At 37.7% G+C, this 23,504-nt stretch overlaps 3 protein-coding genes across 5 annotated transcripts; all 3 read right to left on the bottom strand.

Moving 5' to 3' along the window:
- Nucleotides 1–28: 28 nt before the first annotated feature.
- On the bottom strand, nt 29–8,620 carry LOC129571784 (facilitated trehalose transporter Tret1-like). 3 transcript variants are annotated; one of them, XM_055451644.1, is made up of 7 exons: nt 7,317–8,620; nt 3,028–3,133; nt 2,331–2,477; nt 1,912–2,055; nt 1,349–1,593; nt 756–1,252; nt 29–674 (listed from the first exon to the last, which is right to left on the bottom strand). In XM_055451644.1, the coding sequence occupies exons 1-7, from the start codon at nt 7,353–7,355 to the stop codon at nt 395–397; spliced, it is 1,458 nt and encodes a 485-aa protein (XP_055307619.1). In that variant the 5' UTR covers nt 7,356–8,620; the 3' UTR covers nt 29–394. The 3 variants fall into 3 exon arrangements, with proteins under 3 accessions (XP_055307619.1, XP_055307624.1, XP_055307614.1); XM_055451649.1 differs by lacking the exon at nt 7,317–8,620 and adding an exon at nt 6,352–6,741; XM_055451639.1 differs by lacking the exon at nt 7,317–8,620 and adding an exon at nt 4,668–5,223.
- Nucleotides 8,621–11,295: 2,675 nt separating this feature from the next.
- On the bottom strand, nt 11,296–15,427 carry LOC129571774 (CLK4-associating serine/arginine rich protein). The gene is made up of 11 exons (XM_055451631.1): nt 15,163–15,427; nt 14,991–15,072; nt 14,789–14,886; nt 13,910–14,675; nt 13,375–13,841; nt 13,133–13,299; nt 12,788–13,040; nt 12,625–12,691; nt 12,054–12,144; nt 11,873–11,978; nt 11,296–11,776 (listed from the first exon to the last, which is right to left on the bottom strand). Exons 1-11 carry the CDS (start codon nt 15,177–15,179, stop codon nt 11,425–11,427), a joined length of 2,466 nt encoding a protein of 821 aa, XP_055307606.1. The 5' UTR covers nt 15,180–15,427; the 3' UTR covers nt 11,296–11,424.
- A 99-nt stretch (nt 15,428–15,526) lies between these two features.
- On the bottom strand, nt 15,527–22,727 carry LOC129571762 (symplekin). The gene is made up of 4 exons (XM_055451623.1): nt 19,313–22,727; nt 19,002–19,201; nt 15,861–18,930; nt 15,527–15,789 (listed from the first exon to the last, which is right to left on the bottom strand). The coding sequence occupies exons 1-4, from the start codon at nt 19,397–19,399 to the stop codon at nt 15,661–15,663; spliced, it is 3,486 nt and encodes a 1,161-aa protein (XP_055307598.1). The 5' UTR covers nt 19,400–22,727; the 3' UTR covers nt 15,527–15,660.
- Between the last annotated feature and the right edge of the window lie 777 nt (nt 22,728–23,504).

The raw sequence follows: 23,504 nt of genomic DNA, 5'->3' as shown, positions 1-23,504 counted from the left end.
GAAGGAAAAGTTAAACACACACACCACATTAAAATAACTCACATTTTATTTAATCGGTCTAAAAAAAACTTGAGCAACATATTGAATTTGTAATACAATGTTTTGAATAAAATAATTTGTTCACAATCTAAAAGTATCTGAATTTCATTTTTAGCTAGTTACTTAACGTAAAATTTAATTATATACAAAAATACGATATTTTTTTTCTCTCTCGGTCTTTTACATACAATGATTGTTTTCCTGCTATGTTTTTGGCTAAAAAAAATATTTAGACACTAATTAGTTCAATTACAATTTCTATGCGTATAATCTCTGTCTCTTGTTTTATCCGTCCGTATCATGCACAGCAGAATAGAATTGATACAATAATTAAAATCTAGACAAATATATTCGCTCATTTATCGCCAGCCAATATGATTTGAATTTCAGTGTTGCTCTTGCCTTTCGTTTCGAATAGGCAAATGTAACCGTAAACTGTACCGACTACCATAATCGCACCAAAAATCCAGAATGTCACTGCTCCGCCGAAACCTTCAATCATTGGTTCAAATGATTTTGTGATGATGAACACAGAGATCCAGTTGAATTCTACGGTGAATGAGGTGGCAATACCCTTGATATCAACCGCCAACATCTCGCCCATCATCATCCATGGAATTGGTCCGTAGCCCAAACTATATGACCAAAAAAACAACAACAACAACAATATCATCAGTGAGGAGAGTTCATCTTCAAAAGATTGTTTTTCAATGTACCTGAAGCAAATGATAAAGAGGACCAAGCTGAGCAACGGAATGATGCCAATGTTTGAAACATCATGGTTATGATCTTTCAAATAGAAGTAAACACCCAGCACAAACAAACACAATGCCATAACCATACTGCTCAACAAAAGAAGAACTTTGCGACCTGCGCGTTCAACTAATACAGCCGCTGCAAAGGTCATTAGCACTTGCACTACGCCCACGATAATTGCACATACATTTGGATCCAAGTTGCTGCCTGCCGCTTTGAAAATTCCCACCGAGAAGAAAATGACGGCGTTGATACCCGAAAATTGTTGGAAGAACATCAAACTGACGCAAATGAAGAAGCCACGGCGATTGGCTGTAACAGCAAACAAATCACGAATCGATCCCGAACCACTTCCGGCTGCCTCCAATTCATTCTTGATAGCTTGAATGGCGCCATTCGCATTACAGTGTCGGCCCCAGAACCATTTGATTGCTGTTGCTGCTTCTGTTTCGCGGTGCTATTGAAATACAATATGAAATATTTAAAAAAAATAAAATAAATATATTTGAATCTAGGAACATGCCATCTTAAACGAATGTGCACAAGAACGTACGTTTTTCAACAGCCAAATTGGACTCTCCGGCAAGAAGAACAAACCGACCAGATTCAATACCGGCATAGCCAGACACGTCCAACTCAATGTGATCCAACTGGTGTACGCTCCAATCACAAAGACGAACAAAATGCCAACCGTGAGAAATAGTTGGAAACACGTTCCAAGCATACCTCGAATCGATGTTTCAGCATATTCACTTATATAAACCGGGCATACAACGCATGAGCCACCAATGGCAATACCTAGTTTAAAGAAAATTAGTGCGTATATTATCTTGTGAGCAACAAGTGGTGACAACGTTTGTAACATGCTTTGAACAGATAGTCTATTTATCTGATGAAACTCGAGTTTGTTTATTGTTGACTTTATCGAAGAAGAAAAACAGACATGTATGAAATCAATTATCATGTACTATTCATATCAGCGGCATACTTGTTTGTTTTCATTTTTTGTATGGTGTAAACATCAAGTATGCGGGCGAGCGGTCGTGAGAGGGAGGAAGCGGACAAACAAACTCGATTTTGGGCCATTTGTAAAAACATTTTACAATGTAAACGTACCAATGAGTAATCGAGCAGCATACAGCCACATAACGTTTTGGGCGAAAACAATTAGAAGATAGCTGATAATATAGGGGACAGCAATGATGATAGCAGTCTTCTTGCGGCCAAGTTTATCGGCCAAAATTCCAGACGGTACAGCACCTGTGTGTATAAGTTAAAAAGAAGATGTAAGAAGCTAAGCAACCAAACCACGATGACTAATTTCGTAATCATTACGGAGCTTTGATTGTAAATAAGGACTGAGTTGTAAAAATGTTTAAATAATAATGGATATCCATTTTTGCACTTTTTATACATTTTATACATTTTTATTAAATTAAAAGAATTTTGCAATATAGAATTCCGCAATTGTGGCCAGTTTTCATGGTTGGATGATTTTTCGAATAGACCAAAGCCAAATTGCGGAACATACATACCAATGATTGCTCCAATTGCGAGAAAAGATGCGATCCATGTTCCTTCATCTTTTGTTATGACAATCGGTGAGTTGAAACTTTTCAGTTGATCCAAAACTGGACTTGTCCATGCTAGTCCCGTGCCAGCTGCGGCTGCGCCCAAGCAAACTAATGGAGAAAAAGACAATTTTGATAAGACCGGCTTCGTTGTCAAAGGAGATTGATTTTATTTTGTTTGGCTTTGTTTCCATCTTTTGTTTACACATAGAGAGAGAAAATTGCGTTTCTTGGTGTTAGTGATTCTTTTTCTTGATTCTGACTCAAAGTTTTTTTTACTACTATGAAACATTTTTCTTTTCGCCGAAATTTTTTTGATTGTGTTGGTGTCCGAAGAAGAATCGGTCATTTGTCAAATTCGCACCAACACAAACAAAAAAATTTCAACGAATTTTTTTTTCATAGTGCCAATTTTTTTTTTTGCCAGAATCAAGAAAAAGAATCACTAACACCAAGAAACGCGACTTTTTTTTCCTGTGTGTGCAACACAAAGTTATGCTTTTTTTTCCTACAGAAAATCGCCGATAATGCATTCGCGGTGACATCGACGACCTTCAAGATGTTTTTTTCTTCAAAATAACAACTATATATTGGTGACGTTAGTTATAATCTAGATCTGGTTTAGTGAGTAAATTGCAAAGTAAAAGGGAAAAATTCATACTAATCACTGTTGCTAGATATTGTTGGCTTTTTGTTGTCTTGCTCCCTTGTAAGGGATCGTAAAGCATTGGACGTGCGTCAGGATCATCGCCACGTTCGTTAACCGTCTGAAAAAAGAGAAGAACCAATTGATCATGAATGCGGCAAAGCAATGCAAAATATGACATAAGAAGAGATTAATATCGTTCAGTTTACACTATATTACTATATGAATTATAAATAGGGATAAGGAAAGGAATTGATCAGCACAAAAATGTGTGCGTCATTAAAGCATTAGAGTTCATTGTAAACAAGAAGAGACAACAAATTGTTAAGAATTCAAACTATACCGAAAGGACATTGAATTCGAATTCAAATTCAAATTACGTTGCTATTGCGCCTCGATGTGGTTCGTTACTACGACCGAGATATACAATATCTGTAGACTGTTGATGCGGCGCATATAGTGGATTTCGTAAGAAATTTCAAACGATTCACATTCACATGTGTGACCAAAACATCAAAACAAGCGATGTACGCCCCGCTCGTCACGAGGTGTATGTATGAAAGTCGATTTGGCTTTTTTTGATCTATTTTTAATTCAATTTTTACGTAGTTTTTGCGTTCATATGGTCTTTGTAGTTGAACAACAACATTCGATAATTTGTAGTTTTTGACCATAAAATTACCTCATTTACTATTATTAATGCGGAATTGATTAGTTTTCAATATCAGGCAGCGTTCAATTTATTACTATTGTATGAATGGCGCACAATGTGAAAATAAAATGTTGTCTTTCCGTTTTTCGTGGCTATAAAAAAATCACACGTTGAGGAATTATCCGCTCTACTCGATCCAATAATAAAATTGTATGGCGAACAAAATTGGATTAATTCCTACTGCACACACTTGAGTCATTGAGTGTGTTAGTGTGTGAAGCATGAAGGTTCCGGCAATTTTTTTTTTCGCGATTTTATCAATCTGTAAACACTTTAAATGGCAAACGAATGTGTGTCGATAGCAAAAAAGGGTACTTTTAGGTTGATCGATCGCCAAGCGCCCGTTCTGAATAGAATCACATGTCATTCCATCGAATCGAATCGCGCGCATTGAAGTGGTTAATGGTTGTGGAAACACAAATTTTTTTTGCAATGATATGATTGAGTAGTTGATGAATGCTCACTTCGACAAGCTAACGCATATGTCATCATATTGCGTCAATACGAAATATCAACGAATTCTTATCTTGTCGCCTGTTGTTCAATCGATCGTTTCGATCGATCGAGGGAAAAAAAATTACACATGAATTCAAAATCAATATTTACCAAACGTACGTAACTCTTGTATGTGTGTGCACAAAGCAAATGTTGACACAAATTTATTTGATTTAAACGCAGCCTGACAATTAATGCTAAGTGCAAGGCGATGATTTATTTTCATTGATCAATTTGAATTGATTGGGTTTAAGGCGTGATGATGGAAATGCATTCGACAGTTCACTGTTTTGCACTCGGCAAAGCAAGTGTACTGAGTCGGTGTAAATATACATATATGGGTATGTGTCATGACATTCAGAATGTCGTTTCGAATGGAACGAGTGAGATTAGCAGTACATGGAAAAACTGGTAAAGGTCAAGACTATCACAAGATTTCACTGAATACCTGCCACCATCGAGCCATTGCTTGTGTCATTTTATCCGTATCCATATTTTATTATTTTATGATCTTGTTCCAACCGTGGAAAAACTCAACAAGTATGTTAAGTACTTGAAAAAAAAGTAAATCAATTCGAATCGAATGGAATAAAGTTGAAGTTGACGACGGCGTAATCAGCCGAAGCAATTGCACGAGAAAGTTACATAAATTTTCTTTATCTCGGTCAATAACGTTTGAGTCGCCGTGCACGGACGAATAATACACGATTTTCCTTCTTTTCAACGGACGCCTCTCATATTACAATTTTTGTTTTTCTTTTTTTTCTTGTTAAGCACAAAGCCTTCAAACGATCAGAGGCACTTTACTGGATGGAAGTTGATCTCAATCACCTTCTTATCTCCAGGTCAGTGTAAAGTCCAAAAAATTTGTCAAAAAAACTGTTTTTACTGTCCAATTTCGCTGCTTTTTAATCACTTTTAAAGTACTCGAAACGATATTGATTGCACGACGGCTAGAGAAAATCTATTTGCAAATTCGTGTGAGAAATGTGAAAGGCCTGAAATATCTATCATGATCGCGCAGCTTCAATTGCTCTTACTCTCCCGCTTGTTTCTCGGCAAACGATACAAATTGAAGACGGGCTATTTTTAGGTTTGTTGTTGAAGACAACGAACGCATTACTCTCTTTCTCTCTCTCTCTCTTCTACTTGCTCATGCATAGGATAATACGAAAACGCAGTCATCTCTTAATGAAATTGCCTCGATTGAGGAATCAAATACACGTCTAAATATTTATTTGACATGCATATTCATTGATTGGGCTCTTGACTGTATCGCAACTTGCCTTAATTTTTTGTGCACCAAATGCACACACAAACATTTCATTCGTCCTAGTATGCATTTCGTTTTATGCTCTCTTTTGTCGACACTTCTCGTTTTTTCCACTGCTTGTTCGCACATTTGTTCGGCATTCTGTGCCATGCTCATGAATATGCAACGATGTACGTCAATAATATTCTGTATAGAACGATTCGTATGCGAGAAGAAGAAAAAGAAACACTGTAAGAATTGACGTACCTTTCGGTTCGCGCTCAGTGATTGGCGCACTCAAAATGTGTTTCTGCCGCACCACAATCTTGTATGCTAACCGTTTTATATATACAGCATACACTGTATCTTGGTTACTATTTCAGTTTGGATTCTATTTTTTGTTTCGTACTCTCGTTGTTTTTATCTCGTCTTTGCTTCGGTTTCGGTTTCGGTTTCGGTTCCGATCATGTCATAGCTACAAAATATTCTTTCTTATTCGTCCGAGAAGCGTCGTTATTTGCGTGCAAATTTCGGAGGAAATCACAAATATTTGGAAACAAACATTTTTTTCATCATCAAAAAAGGGAAAAAAAACCGACTGACCGATTGTGTTTGTGATGGCGACTATGGCGACAACCAACACACACATGAATTCTTGCAATTTGTTTCTTTTTCTTCGTTTTAATGTAAATAAACGATTCGAAAATACATTTAAAAATATCAAAAACCCACTCTAAGATGCTCTTAAAACGCAAAGACCCAATCGCAGCGCTCGCAGCCGATTGGCCACTCGAAACACGTTCTACAAATAATGTTTTCAATTCGATTTGCTAAATTAATTATCAACTCAATTATCACTATAGATGACAATTTTTATTACCTTCTTAGCAATATCATAAGATTGCTTCATGTTTTCCCTCGATTTGTGGGTGATTTGTGTTCACTTGACGACAAATACTGTGGCTGATTCGCACACACGCAACGCAAATTATGCAAGAATTTAAATGATAATTTCAACTTTTAGATTTTATTTGTTTGTTATCGACGAATATTCACAATAGCTCAACACATAGAATTTAAAATGGCAATGCTCAAGGACGACTTTTTAAAAACACGAAAATCTACTCTCTAATTTCGGACAAAATTGAAACTAAACATAAAATTTGGACGGAATAAAGTACAAAACAGTTTAAATGCAATAAGTAGAGTAGTGTGGCTACGTGAGAGCAGACGAAAGCAGACTAACTGTTTGGTGATGTTCATCACGGAGAGTTCGATGCTGCGTTTAAATTTCCAAATAGACATCGAAAGAGAATAACGAAATAACAGTTGTGTACATTTGAGACTGCGTTATTCTTGCACGTATTCAGATAGCGCAAGACTCACAAAAATGGTTTTATCGAATGCAAAGTGTGAGAGACGGCACAACAAGAGTAAAGAAACTGCATGCTGTGTCATTTTGGTCTCTCTTCTTTTTAAGCGCCCTTTTATGCGACGGCGACGACAACATCGAGAACGACAACGAAAACGACAACAATAAAATAAGAGTATCACATTCTATTTCTGGTTAGCGTTCGTTGCATCGTCACTTCGATTACGAAGAATTTGAAAAATTCAACAGAATATCAGAAATTGACTACGTTCAAGCCTATTTTACGTACTTTGAACTTGGCCTTCAAATTTGTCACACTCGTTTAAAATTAACGTTCCTACCGTATGATTACTTCCAAAAACATCCGGTATAACGTTCTGCGAATTTTAACACTTGATGCTGCCTATTCATATAAGTCGCATTTCGTTTTGCGTTTGGGAATTTGGTTAAAAATGTTCATAAATTCAACTTACCCTGGGCTGTGCTACAGCCGGTTTCTCTGTTCCAGTCATGTTCAGTCTTTTTTTAACTCACGTAATTTAATAACTGCGGCAAACACACCGTTTCAACAGATTGGAAAAAGAAACAAAACAAATGAAAAAAAAACGAACAAAAAAAACTAATTCACAAAAAATGCACGTCAAACATAAAAATTTGGGAACGTTGACTATTTCACGATGGCCTCCACGTTCGATGTGTAACGAACGATAATCTGATCTAAACTAAACGCTATGAACTGATGTGATTCCAGACCGAAATTAATAAATGCTCATGTCCGGAGCTCATCCAAGTGAATGCAAGAGTGAAGAGAGCAGCCAACCGCTTCGGTATCAATATTTTAATTCTATTTTATCAATAAATTGAATGTATACAACAACAAAAAAACGCCGACAGAAAACAAATAGAAAAAGTAAAACGCTTATGTATTACACACGTTACTGATAATGTATGCGATATGTGTGCGTGGTCCGAAAGCGATACGTGTCGGTTGTGAGATGTTATTCGTTGGCATAACATATACGCCATACAAGACTGCCTACGAGAGATATAAAATATTTTCGAAAAAAATACAAAAAATCCAAGTACTCATCGTTTCTATATATATATATATATGTGTGTGTGTGTGTGGATGGGTCTGTGCGCAGCCGTTTTTGTTTTCCTAACAAGATGATTACCCACTGTTACAGAATGGGCAAGAAAAATTTATTAACTGAAATCTCTTATTCCGGTTTTTTGCCTGCTTTGTGTCTTAATTTTGCAATTTGGATTAATTTACATTGATTCAACGTACGTATATTCATACCTACATTCATCCATACACTCACATATAATTCCTCGAATACGTTAACATTATGTGATTAAGTATGGGCTGGGAGCAGTGAGAGCAGATCGTACGGACTCTGCCATTATCACTTTACACTGTACAAACGTTTCGGTTATCATTCAATTTTTGTGCATTGGGTTGACTTTATTTTTGCTTGTTATTCCGCTTTTGTGCTCCGCACTCAGTCTTTGTTCACTCAAACATGAATATCAAATTACATTCCGTTCAAAGTTGAAATGGCACGAGATATCTTTTTCATTGTTCATGCTCTCACCACTTGTATTTACTATACAAACTCCTTTGCCAACGAAACCGGTTCAAATGACCGAAATATTTGAAATTAGTGTAAATAATGGCTACATTTGTAATTATTATTATATGTTGACACCGATTTGATAAATTTTGTTTAAATTTTTGTCGAAACAGATGTTTAACACGCGCACAAAAAAAAGTCTGCTCAAATTTTAGGCTATGTCGAAGTAAAGCTATTTATTATTGAGTTATTTCAGAAATAAACGACGACGAACAAACAGAATACCGACGTTTCGCTCCTCGAATTCGCTTTTATTTTATTGAACTTCATATCATCAGTACAATTTACGACCGGAAACCTAACAGTTGCTACCATGGATATTTGAAGAGAGTTTTTTTTTGCTTGAAAATTTTATTTTCTGATTAGATTACTTTGAGATAGAAAGAGAGAGAGAGAGCAAAGAAAGTAAATAAATTTGGTGATCTTCGATCATAATTGGGCTAAAACTATTCGGTTTCATTTGTGCTAAATGTAAAAACGTTTCAATTTTCGCGCAAAACGTAATCCATTCAGCCAATTCACTCATCGGTTGTCACATTCAGTTTTCGAACGAACACAGTCGTAGGTGAACCAGTATGAACTCTGAATATTTGACTATTTATTTAACACATTTTCGAACGGTTGTGATTGCTGGCAACGGCACACAACGTCTTGTTGACATGAGCTTCTTTTGCTTCGATACTTGTTTACGGAGTTCCGTCAAATTTTTCTCGGCGGCTCGTTTTCGCTGAAAAAAATAATGAAGAAGAGAAAGAAATAATGAAAAAGACGCACATTGTTCACACAATCGCATTGTTTTTCTAAAGAAACATCTTGTTTTCCATCTACATCACAACGTACAATTTACATCAAGTATGACTCGGTCTATCTATTTAAATACAGCATACAATACTTGTTTTTTTTTTTCAATTCCCTTCACATTCCATACCTCAGTTTCATGTTCCAAATTTTGTCTTGCTTGACATATTTTGTGACGCAACTCAGAAATGGTTTTGATCAACCGCTCGGCGCTAATTTGAAGATAGCCCTTTTGCCAAAAGATAAAAAAAAAATCAAGCAATTTACAAAACAATGAATTAATTTGTTTTTGTCGATGTTTTGTTGGAAGTTTACCATATTTGCTGACGGTTTGTTGGTGCAGTGCAATCTTCCGTGAATGTGGCCGTGGCCGTGTCCTGATAGAATACCATCCGGGTGACAAATTCGGGGTGGGATAGTAGGCAGCTCGATAGGTGTTGTGATTTCATGTGGATGAGCATGACTCAAGTGCCAGTTGATGTGTTCAATTTGATGGATCACCTTTGAATGTTCGTCAAACAGATCGTGACCGATATGCTCCATTTCCATAAGTTGTTTTTTCCTATCCTTATTGAACTTCGTTTTACGCGACGTTTCAAACTCTTCCAGGTCCTTCAATTCATTTCTTAACGCATTATACTTCGATTTAATTTCATAGCGTTCATTTAGCTGCGCGTTTATATCGTTCAATAATTTTATCTCTGCGTTGGAAAAAAAAATGGATAATGAAAAATCTTTCATATATTATTTATATTTTATCACACATGTAAACTGGATAGATTTCGAAAGAATTTATTTTTCTTTTTTACAAAAAAAGAATTTTTAATCACACGAACTTTGCTGATTTTGTTGGACGAGATTTTCAATTTCCTCAAAACTATTCACCGATACCATTGCGCACAGTTACTTCGAAACACTTCGATCGAATGAGTAGTTTGGCCTCGTTGCTCGACAAACAAGGTGAAACAGGAGAAGGAAATCCGAGGGAAACAAAGGATACTCAAAATTTCATTGCGACAAATAACATGAGCAATGAATCAAAATTGCTTTCGCATAAAATATAGGTGGATTAAGGTTTTAACGGTGTTTCGAGTTGGGCTGGCTTCTGTTCATGTTGTACATATATTCTCTATGCACCCCTTCTAACAAAAAAAAATAGCTCCATGACAAAGAACATGCAAAATCATTCCATTTAAACACGTTATTCGCATTTCACTGCCTATTTTTAGAACTATCTACTTAAATATTACGGAAAATACGGATTTCATGCAATAGCATTTGGTTTTGATTTCCCTTTATCTATTTGCCAGCGATAGAGCTGTTTTGTAGGGAGTCAAACAAGTGTGTGACATGGCATTTCGAACATTGCCGTCGACTACATGCTGAAATCGAATAGTAGCGCCCTGTTGTTCAACCGAAAATAATTCCCTTTTTCAAAAAAATAAATATTAAAATACAAACTTTTTGATGTCAATCAACGACGTATCAGAATACATGACAATAGCTTTGCCATCGTATTTTTGGTTAGCATTGCATGTGATTATATACAGTCATTCAAACTTATTCCACGTGGAAACTTATTTAAACCAATAAATTAGTAAGCTCAATTGGTTTCAACCGAATTCCAAGCAGCATATCGGAATTTCAAACGTGAATCGACACTGGAATTGAAAACACAATGGATTTTCTTCGAATTCGGTTTGATTCACAACAAAAGATAGCGAGAAATATTCTTTGTTATCGCTATACAAATAGGAAGAAAGTCATCGACTTACGGAATTTATGATGTCATTTGCTACCTAACTACCATCGAACATGCGAATCTGTGTAATCGGTTCGATCCGGCAATTGTGTCAGAACGCAGAAAATCAATAATAAATACCAATCAAAAGAATGTTTGGTTTTGCTTGACGTCTTCGGCGAACAGTGTGTGTTATTCAACACAATAGCTAGTGAATGGGTACTTAGCTGAGCAATGCTGCCTCAAAATTACATGAGTCAAGAAAAATATACCCACTTTTTTCTGCTTTCTATACAATATTGATTTATTTAAATTCAATTGAATCGGTACAATTGGAAAACATTGGTTGAAAATGGAACATTTCAAAAACAGGGCGAATTGTGTTTTTATATTGTTGTTGTGATTTCAGTAGTCAACTAACTTCCTTGGCCGATCATTGTTTCGTCGGCGCTCCGTTGACTTGCTCCTACGTCGATAGTCTTTCGATGTTGAACGTCTCTTGCTACGTTCACGGCTTCTTCGATGTCTGGAACTATCGCGGCTGTGCCGTCGATACGAATTTTTACCGCGTTCTCTTCTCCTTGATTCATACGATCTGGAACGAGAGTGACATGAACGACTGCGTGAACGATACCTTGATCTTTGACGTGTCTCAGTTCGATTGTTTGCTGAACTATGGCTGCTCGACGCGACTGAGCCATCGCTCTTGTCACTCTCCCCGCCGGGGGAACCGTATTTGTGGCGCAATTCGCGTTGTCTACAAATTAAAATTAAAGTTATTATTAGAAATGTGAGCCCGTAATGGTTGTAATCAAATGGTGAGAAGTAAGAGATATGAAGTCGATTTCATTACCTTCGTCTTAGTCTGAGAGCCATTTCTCGCATTTCATCGTCACGCTCTTGTTGTTGCTGAATTTGCCGCTCATTCTTTTCGATTTCAGCCATTTTATCAGCTTTATCTGCAAATATTCCAATGAAAATCGATAAATAATATGAACTTTGGTATTTGATAAGTATCTCAACGATATACATACATTGCTTGTTCAATAAAATTTGCATTTTCTTCTTCAGTCGATCACGTGGATTCAATGCGGGTCTCGATGCAGCGCCAGACGATGTTGAATCCTGCAAAATATAAAGCACTTTTAGTTTTATCGAATGTGAAGAAACGCACACGCAATAAGAGAACATATAAACAGGAACAAAAGCAAACACGTTTCAATAGACAATTCACGGGGTAGTTTCTGTTTCATAAACTAACATTGAGGCTTGTTCGGTTTTCCGTACACTGAACAATTTGAGTTAAATATTGGTTTAAATGTATTATAACATGCAGGGGATGAATGCATTCTAGGAAGGCTGTTACCACATTTAAAGCACAATCGGAATTGGCATCATCTGTTCAGTGTTGCATGTATTTCCATATGAATTTGAATATGAATCAAAGTCTACGGCAATGAACTGATGAATTGTGCTCAAACAATAATGACTGTGTGTTTTTTTTTCTGTGTAAATTCATGTCTTTTGTGCGACCAATAAAATCTGTTTTATTTTCAGTTCAATAATTGGCGTTGGGAAAAATGAAAGTGAATTATTCTTACTGACTTTGGTTTGGATGATTGCTGCTTTACCAAGATTTATATTTTTAACAGTAGATGACGTTGAATCAGATCTAAAAAGAAAACAGGAAAAAAAACACACTCGATAAATAAAAAATGGTTTTTATCATATAAGTATATAGAGCCAATTATATTCTTTATGTTCTTACTTCGACTTTCCGGTCGATTCGGGTTCTTCGAAGAGCTCAGCCTCCGACGAAGAACTTTGACTGTCTCGTTTTCGACCGTAATATTTCTTAATGGGAACTTGCACTTCAGGCAATTTTGGCTCCTCTCTAATTACAGGCAGCGCTGATGGAGGTATTTCGATTGGTGTTGGATTAATAGGTGCTATTATTGTTGGTTTTTGATTTGAAGGCGTTGATTTTTCAACTATTCGAACTGGCTTTTCTGGTTCCTTGGCTGCTTAGAAATGTTTACAATTTAAAGAATTGTACTGATCGAAAAATTCGAGAAAAAAAAGAAATTGTGTTTTCAGCGGAGCTGCGACTTACTTTGCGGTTTTGAATCTAAAATGGGTTTTTCTCGTCCCAAAGACTTTGAGCGTGCTTTTGTGGTTACTATGCGCGGTGGTGAAGGTCTCGTGGAACTGCTGCTACTCTTGGATGTTGACGAGCTCGACGATGAGCTGGACGACAATGAGCGATGCAGTCGGTTTCGTCTTTTAAAATCAATATTTACTTGTTAATATTGGGAAAAAAAAAATAATTTCGAATATTGTCCATGGCAAACAAACCTTTTCGATGATGAGGAAGTGGATGAAGACGAAGACGTCGAATAACGTCGGCGATGGCGGTCTCGCGAATGAGAACGACTTCTATGATATGTTCGGTGCCTTCTTGACGATGAACGTGATTGCGAACGTCGATACCTCCTCGCTGTTTGCGTTGACCTGAAGTTCCGATGATATGATGATTTCGAAGGTGAACGAGATCGACTCTTCGTGTGTCCACGCCTTTGATATGCTAATGGTTTCCTTGGCGATTTTGGTTGATCGTTCAAATGTTTTAGTTTTTCTAGATTTTGTTTAACTTTATCAGCATATGATACGGTTTCGCCGCTGGCGATTTTCGCTGCATTTGCAAGACGGTTAGCCACCAGTTCACTGCCCAATGTGCCCTTGGCCGTTTTATTGAAGTTTATCGATATTTTCGAGTGTGAAGTCAATTCATCCTCTCCGCCGAAAGATGTGATGTACGTAATCTGAAATGAACAAAAAATGCGTTTCAATTCTGAAATAAAATCTTAATTTCGCCGCAATTCAATCATACTTTTCCGGAATTTTCAGGTGTTGGTGATCGCGAGTCGGAATCATTCTTATCTTCGGCTACGAGCTTAGCAGATTCTTCTTTCGCCGCATAGCTTGGCGGGCTGATTGTTTGACGGCCTGCAAAACGTTTCTCTCTCTGTGCACGTCTTTCTCGCCGACTTTTGCGTCCGCATAAAATGATTTTTTCTTGCTCTTCCTCACGCGCCATTCGCAACGATTCCGCTTCATCGGCATCTTTGGTGAGGAATGAATAAAAGTCGTTACTATGCATTCCATATGAACGTCCATATCCATTCAATTCGTGCGCCTGTTGCGTGTCAATTTTATTTATATCGATTGAAACATCAACATCGATATCGGAATCGGATTCATCCTGCGCTGAATTACCACCGGCAGCACTGGCAATTATACTAGCCGAATTGAAGCCACTTTGATTTTGATCGGCTATATCGTCCTGATTGTATGTATAGCCAATAGCGACACCACCACTGTTAGTGCTATTGCTTTTCTTTTTTGCTTTTTCCAATTCCAATTGCTGGGCATTCACGCCGTACTGCTCTTCCAGGTGCAACTGATGCAAATATTTGTCTTCATTTATTCCGAGAAAATCATTTTGTGCTAAAATCCGAAAACTCTCATAGTTGCATTGGCGCTCCTCTTGGCTGGGTTCATCTGGTTCTAATTTTGTTAACGGGGGAATGTAATCTAAATGCGCACGTACGTCAAATCGATCAATCAAATTATCTGTGTGTCCTTGCCAAGGCATCCTGTAAACGCAAACACACCACGTCTTATAAAAAGCTATTCAATGGTTCATTATGGCTATTTGAAATCCAAAAGGGAATTTCATTGCCCACAATGTGAGCGAAATATGACTTGCATGATGGCTGGACTCTCGCCGGCCGCAGCAACAGCGGGATCAAGATGAATTTTACATCGACGGCCATGGATTTGCATAAATTGCGTTGGATCGGCTTTCTACAATGAAACAACAAAATCAACAGGCATCTCTTTTAGTAACATGAAAAGAGTAATTGTCCCATTGGATAGATTTTCACATTCATTGCACTAATTTCACTCACGATTTTTTCATAAAAATCTTGACGACGTTCAGCGCGCTTGCGATAGTCTACAAGCATACCACGTATCTTACGCTCCTGTTTCCTGTTGAAGACAAACAAAAAAGATGATGAACCAGACATGTAAATAGAACACATTACTTTATTGTTACATTTCACATTTATAGCTACGTACCTTGCTTCTGCCCACATTTTTGCGCTTATCCGAAAAAAAGTAAAGAGAATTTATTTTAAAATATTGATATACGGATTCGGTTATTTGATTGGATTTTTTCTAATTTTGGTCATCATCATTGTTGCGATTAGTCTTTTTGACAGACTGAAAATGGTGTGTGAGTGTGACTTCAAAAAAAAATTGATGTTTCTTCTTCAGTTGATGCATCTGCAACAGCGCCTCTGGTGGTCGGAATCGTTTTTAACCACACTTCAACCACTGTCCGCTGTGACATTTGCGATGTCAAGCAAATTACTACGAAGCGTGAGATTGTTTACACATTACCGGTCTTTTCTGCCGCAAACATTTATTATAGCACAAATTATTTAATTTCAATTTACGGTATCTATTTTATTAAATTGTTCATAACGTGTATTTTGTAATTAAAAAACATGAAAAATGGTTGAAAATATAAAGTAAATATTGTTGATGTAACTGCTTTCAAACACAATTGACGAACTACCGATCTTCACCAGGTGGTAGCGGTTGATTTTGTTGTTGTTGCGTCGAATCGGAACTTTTTGCTGCATCATCTCGTTCTTTTTTAATATTTTCCAATGGAATCATTCCAAGATTCTCTGGCGCTTCCTATTGATACAAATAAAAGAAATGTTTAAAGCCGATAGAAAAATGTCTTTTTTTTTTTCATTTATTGTTACCGTAATGAAAACATCTTCTGTTTTGCCGAGTAAAACATCCATGACCATTTTTGAAACGGGTACATTTTGTTTTTCAATAACTTCATTAGCATGCTCGAGTAGAGGTTGTCGCAGTTCTGGGCACTGGTTCAAAGCGTCTCTCAGTTGGGCCGGTGGCAATGAGAGGAGTACGGGAAAACTCGCTGGTTTCAGTCGTTGACAACATTTCAAAAATCCTTCCCAAACGACCTTTTGCTTCCACACTTGCTTCGGTATGAGGCGTTGCAATAGATTGCTCACGAAATTACTGAGTTTCGGGTATAACGAGAGCGACTGAAGAATTGTTCGCATCAAAAGTGTTGGCAATGGTGTAATATCGACGAGCTGTTGCAAAACAATGGCTAACACATCTTGAGTATAACGCTCTTTTCGATCTAAGCATAGTGAAGTCGCTTTGACCACCAATTTTAGTTCAACCTTGGCCGGATCAAGTGTGTGCAATGCAACAAGCAGTTCACTCGGCATCATGGGTAGATTTTTAATGTGTTCAAATTCAGGGCCAATGGCCAACAATCGATTGAATACTTCTTTCACAACGACCGGATTCAAGCGCAACACTTTCGGAAGCATGGTAAGGATTTCTTGTTTCGTCAATCCTGCAACTATTGGAATCAATAGGCGAACATCAGACACTTTGTTATGATAAAGATCACGTACACGACGAACTAATTCTGGATGAAGTGGCATTCGCTCGGTGAGAATGTAAATAATTCGAGTTATGAGCGTTTCAGTTCCCTTAACACCATCTTCAATCATTTTCAAAATTTGCGGATTTTCTGCGCCCATTTTTTTAATGGCAACATCAATGGATCGCAATATCGTTCTTTTCATGTCTGGCGACGTCTTCACATAAATGTCGCACAAATTCGTCAAAAGTTTGTCGTTGTTTTGCAAAACGTGTAGAAATAATGACAAACATATTTTCGATAATGACTCAGTCCACACAACAGCCGTTTCGGTTCTTCCGTAATCATTGTTGAATACCTCATTCGGCGGTGTCTCTTTCTCCAAGTAGTTGAGCCAACGAAGCGCAAACTCTTCAATTTCATCGCGACACAGTTTGTGCTGTGCGTAGATGCTCATCAAGTTCTGTTGCGCCTTTTCACGCAGATCGTAATTTTCATGCACCGAAAAACGAAGCAAAACATTCAGAAATCGCATCCGCTTTGGGGGTCGTGACACAGCCAAATCGCGTACAATTTCCATTGCACACCTGGACAAACTGGCAACTTCGCAGCTGCATACCAGATTCGTAAATGCATCCTCTGATATAAATGGTGCTCCCAAATAGATGCGTCGAATGTACTTTTCTTGATCGAATTTCTCGTTGTCGGTTCCCAGAACGGTCGAAATCAAATCGCCAAGCAACTTATTGTATGCGTAGTCGGGCTTTTTTTCACTTTTGATGTATGAATGCCGGGTGAAACCTTGGAACAAACTGTACTCTTCAAATAACCACATCTCAGCCAGATCGAACCGATTCACAAGATCTTCCTTGACATATTTCAAGATGGTGTCCCTCACATCGGGTGTGAATGTTGCGGCCAAAATGGTTAGAATCCGTTTCCTTTGATTTGTTATGCCTCCGGCCGCGCAGCGTTTCTCTGCATTAAGTATGCGAGTGACGGATTGCAACAATAGTACCTCTTTCTTTGCACGAGGCAGTGGCTTTGTAATTTCTTCCAACTTTAACGCTTTCGCTTTTTGCTTCAATCTCGGAATAATCGCCTGTTCATTTTTCGCTCTTTCGATAGTCTCGCGCAACTTTTTCGTGGCTTCCTCTTTTCGTTGCTCGGGCGTGGCCGAACTATCTTCGAAGTCGTCGTCGATGCTCATTGCCTCGTCTATTTGAATTGGATCTTTTCGGATGCCCATTAAAATTCGACGCTCTTCCTCAGGACTACTTTTTATGCGCATCGGTGGATCTTTGGATATTTCAGCAGCGCCTGGGCCCAATCGTTCGGCTGTCATCAATTCAGCGAGTTGTTTAGAGATTTTCTGGGTTCGTTGTTGTATGGTAAGGCTGGGATCAGCCACGTAATTGCGCAAAAAATGGGCTGGCATTTCATCGGGCAAATTCTGCATCGACTCCATAACTAAATCAGCAACGACTTCCTTTGATTTCAGGTGATCCATTAGGAAGGATTCGTTTAATTTGTTCGAACGACGCTTTTGTTCCTCAACTTCAAATTGATCGATTTCCATTTCGCGTCGCACTGGTTTCTCAATTTTTTCCACTTTAATACGTTTGGCAGCACTTTCAGCTGCACTTTCCAAAGCCCGTTTCGCACGACGCGCTTGCTCTTTTTTATCCAACTTCGGAATGGCTTTCTGAATTTCCGAATTTGTGGCGCCCAAATCGACTAAAATATGCGATATTGTCGATTGCATTTCGAAGGCTGACGGTTGCTTGAGTATATTTAGCAATTGCATTTTCAGATGCTTTCGCACCGATATCATTTGTGAGTCAGTCAAAGTGGGCGGTAAATTGGAGTGGAGATTTTTAAGGGCTTGTATCACTGGCTGTAGAAATGTTGGCCGCATTTTGGCTATCGTACACAATGTACCGGTGCATGCGATTAAATTGACTGATGAAATATGTGATGCGGCGTGAAATTTCAATAGAGCTTCAAAAATACTAACTGCTTCATCTTCAAGTTTGCGACGTCGAACGATTTTCATTGTCAATGGGATGTTATCGAGAGAAAAATCATTTTCTCGTTTCATACTGTCTTCGTCAGTATACGTCTGCAGAATAACAACACCTTCAAGGAATTTAATGGCATTGGTTCGAACTCCATCGTTTATGTGATCAATCATATCGACAATTTCGGCCTTCATAATACAGATTGTGTTCCATGATTGTTCTGTTTCCTCTGATATGTCGCCCAATGTACAAATCCATTGCAGAAAATTCTTGTAAACGGCGGCTAATCCTTGAATTACACGTTTTATCACTTGTGGTGATTGGTCACGCAGTAAACCGGCCAAAACGCTTATCGTTCGTGGTACAAAACTAATGTGTGTTTTACTGGAACAAATGATTCAATTCAATTAATATTGATTTCATGGGGTGGTTAGGTTTATAGGTTCGCCACTTACGATATCTCTTCGATGAATCCGACGACACAACGCCGTACTTCCTGCACGGGATCATGACTAAATGCAAGAATATTCTCTAAGAATTCTTCCAACAATTCCTCATCTGAATGAATAATCAACTCTTGAATCTTTTTTATGGCTTCACATCTTTCAGCAGGCTTTTTGCCACCTTCGCTACATTCGTTTAGCCAATCGATAATCTGAATCAAACAAAATGTTGAATTAGTCGAATGAATGCAAACAATTGTACGTTTTTGGTGAATCAGCAAAAATACACTTGTTCCATCCACATCATATATATATATACATACATTGTTTCGGGCACTGGCGATCTTTTCATTGATAAACAATGATGCTGTCTCTTGTGAAGCGGGTGTTGATGCGAATAAACTGGTCATTTCTGCTTCTGCACACTTTTGTGCGGCAAATTACAAACTGCCTTTTGGGATTTCAGTTGAATTAGCGTCGACGAGATTTATTGTAGTGTTTTTCTTTTCAATTTTTAATGAACAATTTTAGTTTAAAAAGTGCTTTCGATTGACAATCAAACTATTTCACATCGACGATTGGCTCCAAAATGCACTCGTCTGTCAAAGTTCGGCGACAATGTATTATTACAGTGACGATTTATCGATTGGTAGCACTGTTCCCTCAGAATGACATTTCAATACATGTGATATGAAGTGCACTGACATTTGCTCAAATAATGGAATGCCGCCAAATTTGAAAATTAACGAGAAAACTCAATTTGAAATTGAAATTGTTATTTGATTCGTCTTTCATGTTCTTCATTTTAAATACGATTTCATTCATGTGCCATTTCCACGGTTTCAATAGTTATGCCACAATAGTGAACTGAAACGAAGATTGTATTTTGAATATCGATGGTGTTGTTTCGTTAGCTTCCCTATTGAAAAAAAAAAAAATCGGCGTCAAGAGACTTTTCCAATTGCAAACTTTCCAAGAAAGTTCCGTTCAAACAAATTCTCGACATCAATTACAGTTGTAATGTATTGTTACAATTCACGAATAGACGATTTTTAATAAGATTTGTTCATTTTTAATTAAAGATGTGGAACTATTGTGTGATCCCATGAATGGAAATGATCAATTAAGCGAAGACAAAAATGATAGAGGAAAATGAGCGTCCATTAAAATAATGATAACGATAAATAAAAGCGGATTGTCAATTGTGTAACGACATAATGAACAGAGAAATTCCATAATTGAGACGCAGAAAACAATGTCGAGACGGGAAATGTAAGATAGAGAAATGTTCCACAAACAAGTAATTACGATAAGTGAACATTACAAAGGAAATGAATCTAAAAATGTGGAGAAAATTCTTGAAACGCACGGCAAGAAAAACCATTGCCGCTAATAATGGGGCCAATCGAAGTGAGCATGCAAAGACTCATGCCACAAAGATTTGAACTAAGAAAGTATCGAAATTGTATAAAAAGTATAACAAACGTGCACACACAGGCAACGTACATGATGCGAACCAACGCGATATACGAGCAATAAAAACGTAAAAAAAAAAAACGGTTGGGGAAATTGGCAAAAAGGGAATGAGCGAGTGTTAGTGTTATGAAAGAAGGAAAAAAAGATGATAAATGTTTTGATCGTGACTTCATACCCGCGTTGACTCGAGAACGCAGATACGCATAAGATTCATTTCAAGGTCTGCTTCGATTGCCCGCTCCGGTCGTTGTATACTTATAAATGCTCTAGCTGTTCGCGTGATGTCGAACGTAGATTCTTATTTATGTATAAAAAAAGACACATATATGTGTGTTTTTCTGCTTTCTTTTCAATTTTAATATGCTGATGTGTATACACAATACAATCAATCTAACCGTTTTACGCAAAGCGTATTCATTTGAGAAATGTTCAATGTGTAGGAGAGTTACGTGTCTCTAACTCGTTAATATTGCCATTCGGATATATATACATTATACATATACCTATATGTTGTTTGCATGTGATGGTGGATTTTTGCTTTCGTATGAGCACGGTGTTCGTGTTTCTTTTGCTTTCTTCGATTTCTGCTTCCAACGAATTGAACATACAAATGAGTGTGAGTCGTTGCCGCCGATTCGATTTCGCTGTACAACAGTTAAACGCGACGTGCATTACACATCCACCTCGAATCCAAAGTCGAACGAATAATAATCAGAAGAAAATAAATATCCGACCTCACCAACAGCCCAAAACAACGAACGACAACACATTCAATTGTTGACGAGGAAAGGAACAGAGAAAGAGAGAAAGACGATGGAAAATCGTGAATAATAAACACGTAGTCGAATTCATACGTGGATCCCTTGTTGTGTGTTTGTCACCACATTGATTTTGTCGCTGTTAACATCGCCCATTTAACCGCCTTCATCTGCATAAGCGCTATCGCGTCGACTATTTTTGTCAGTGCCAATTGAAATGAAAGAACAACAACAACAAATAATCAAACATATACTCACACATGATTTCATTGTATGCATGACTCAACCACTCATCGTATGGCCAACAACGACAACGACTACGAAAAATGCCGAATAGAAAAAAATAATCAAAACAAAGCGACAAAAAGTGTTTTCAGGCACTTAATATGAATGGCAGTGCGAATCGAGAATTGAACGAATTGAAAAATGAAAAGAAAGAGTCCAACAAAAAAAATCAGCAAAAAATGTTGGCATAGAGTCGTCGCTTTTTAATTGACGTCTAACACGTCGAAGCAAGCGGAGAAAATTTAAAAATGAGCGACTAACTAGATATTGCTATGCATTTGTATCGAAACAAAAAATAAAATGAAAAGGAAGAAGAGAAAAAAAACTGAAAATAAAATGAGTGCTGAAAAAAACGGCTCAATTCGCAACATACAATGAATAGAGCACACAAACACTCACACACAGTGACTGAGCCAGTAATCAAGAATGAAGCGAAAAAACAGGAGAAAAACGACATAAATAAAACGAACGACGACTTTAGCATATTTAAAAGCCTCAATCCGAAAAAGTTACGACGACTGCGACGACTGCGACGACGACGGCGACCAACAACAACGTGATCGCGACAGCATAAGGACTGATGGTTTTAGATTTTAATGACGACGATGACGATGACGATTGACTATATACTGTATGCTATATGCATTCGTAGAAAACATTTGTCGTGTACTCATTATTATTCTTTGCGATATTCGAACAGTGCACGTAGTCGAAGCTACTAGGTTCGTTTACTTCGGCACACATGAAATCATATAAACACATACACACTCACTCACTCACACGTAATGAAATGATGTGTCTTTGCCGGTCGACCGGTTTGATTTGCTGCTCGTTTCATGTGCAAAACTAAAATTATAATGTTTTTCTTTTTCTTCGTTTCTTTTTCGGTTTTTTTCTGTTCGAAAATTATGATTTTGGTCTCTCTCTCTCTCTCTCTCTCTCTCTCTCTCTCTCTCTCTCTCTCTCAACATTAAGCAATATAAATGTTGGTATTGCGCGCCTCATCAACGCAGGATATATCACGCATTATACACGTTTGGGTCCTACCAATTTTTTTTTACATCAAAATATTATCGTTTCACCAGCGCTGGTGTTGCTAGATTTTGTCAACACTCGGGTTTGCCAATGGATCACTTCCAATGTTAGTTGTTGGTTGATTCGATGGTTGCTGTTTAGAAAATCTATGCACGCACTCGATGCCACCACGCATATGTGCACTGAATTCGATAATGAAGGTGAACACAACGAGAGACAAAGTAGACGAATGAAGCGAAAAGTGATCGCACGTAAAACGGAGAAAAAGGACGGTATTGGAAAGGAGAGGCAAGGAAAGGAACAAAAAGTGCACGAAACAACACGTAATAGAATGGCGCGCACGTACAAAACGTATAAAAGTACATCTGCATGAGTTGGTGAGCAACACGAACCAAATAAAAATAAATATTTGAAAAAAAAACTCGAATGAGAACGAGAGAGAGAGAGAGAGAGAGCGAGCGAGAGAAAAAAGAGAGGAGAAAGAAAAAACGACGAATGAAACGGAAAATCGCATGTATTTTGTTAATGAAAACGGTAGTCGCATTTCAGCCCAGTACTCATTTGTTCAGTACACGACTGGCATATAATATCGATATGCCGATGAATTGTGTGTTTGGTTGATTTTTCGTGACCAGTAAAATGAAAGAGAGAGGAACAGAAACAAAAACAGCACACAGCACGGAAATAACCAAGAAGAAACAAGAGCGTTCATTGCAAAAGAATAAATGGAAAAATTTTCGTTTTCCAGAAATTGACAAACAATGGACTCGGACATTTCACATTCAGCACACGCAAATATGGAATGAGAAACAGGCCCGAAGACACATCAACAAAACAACGGTTTCGTTGCATTAATTTAAACGATGAAAAGAACAACGAATGTTGAGTGTTCGCATCAGAGCATGCTTTATATGTGAAAACCAGAAGAAGAAAAGTAAGGACGAAAACAATGAACGAAATG

This window comes from Sitodiplosis mosellana, unplaced genomic scaffold, assembly GCF_009176505.1.
Source record: "Sitodiplosis mosellana isolate CC-2019 unplaced genomic scaffold, AAFC_SMos_1.0 Smas_scaffold_1, whole genome shotgun sequence".
In the NCBI taxonomy this organism is placed as follows: domain Eukaryota; kingdom Metazoa; phylum Arthropoda; class Insecta; order Diptera; family Cecidomyiidae; genus Sitodiplosis; species Sitodiplosis mosellana.
The sequence above is the reverse complement of the archived record's forward strand: the minus strand, read 5'-3'. Positions and strand labels throughout refer to the sequence as shown.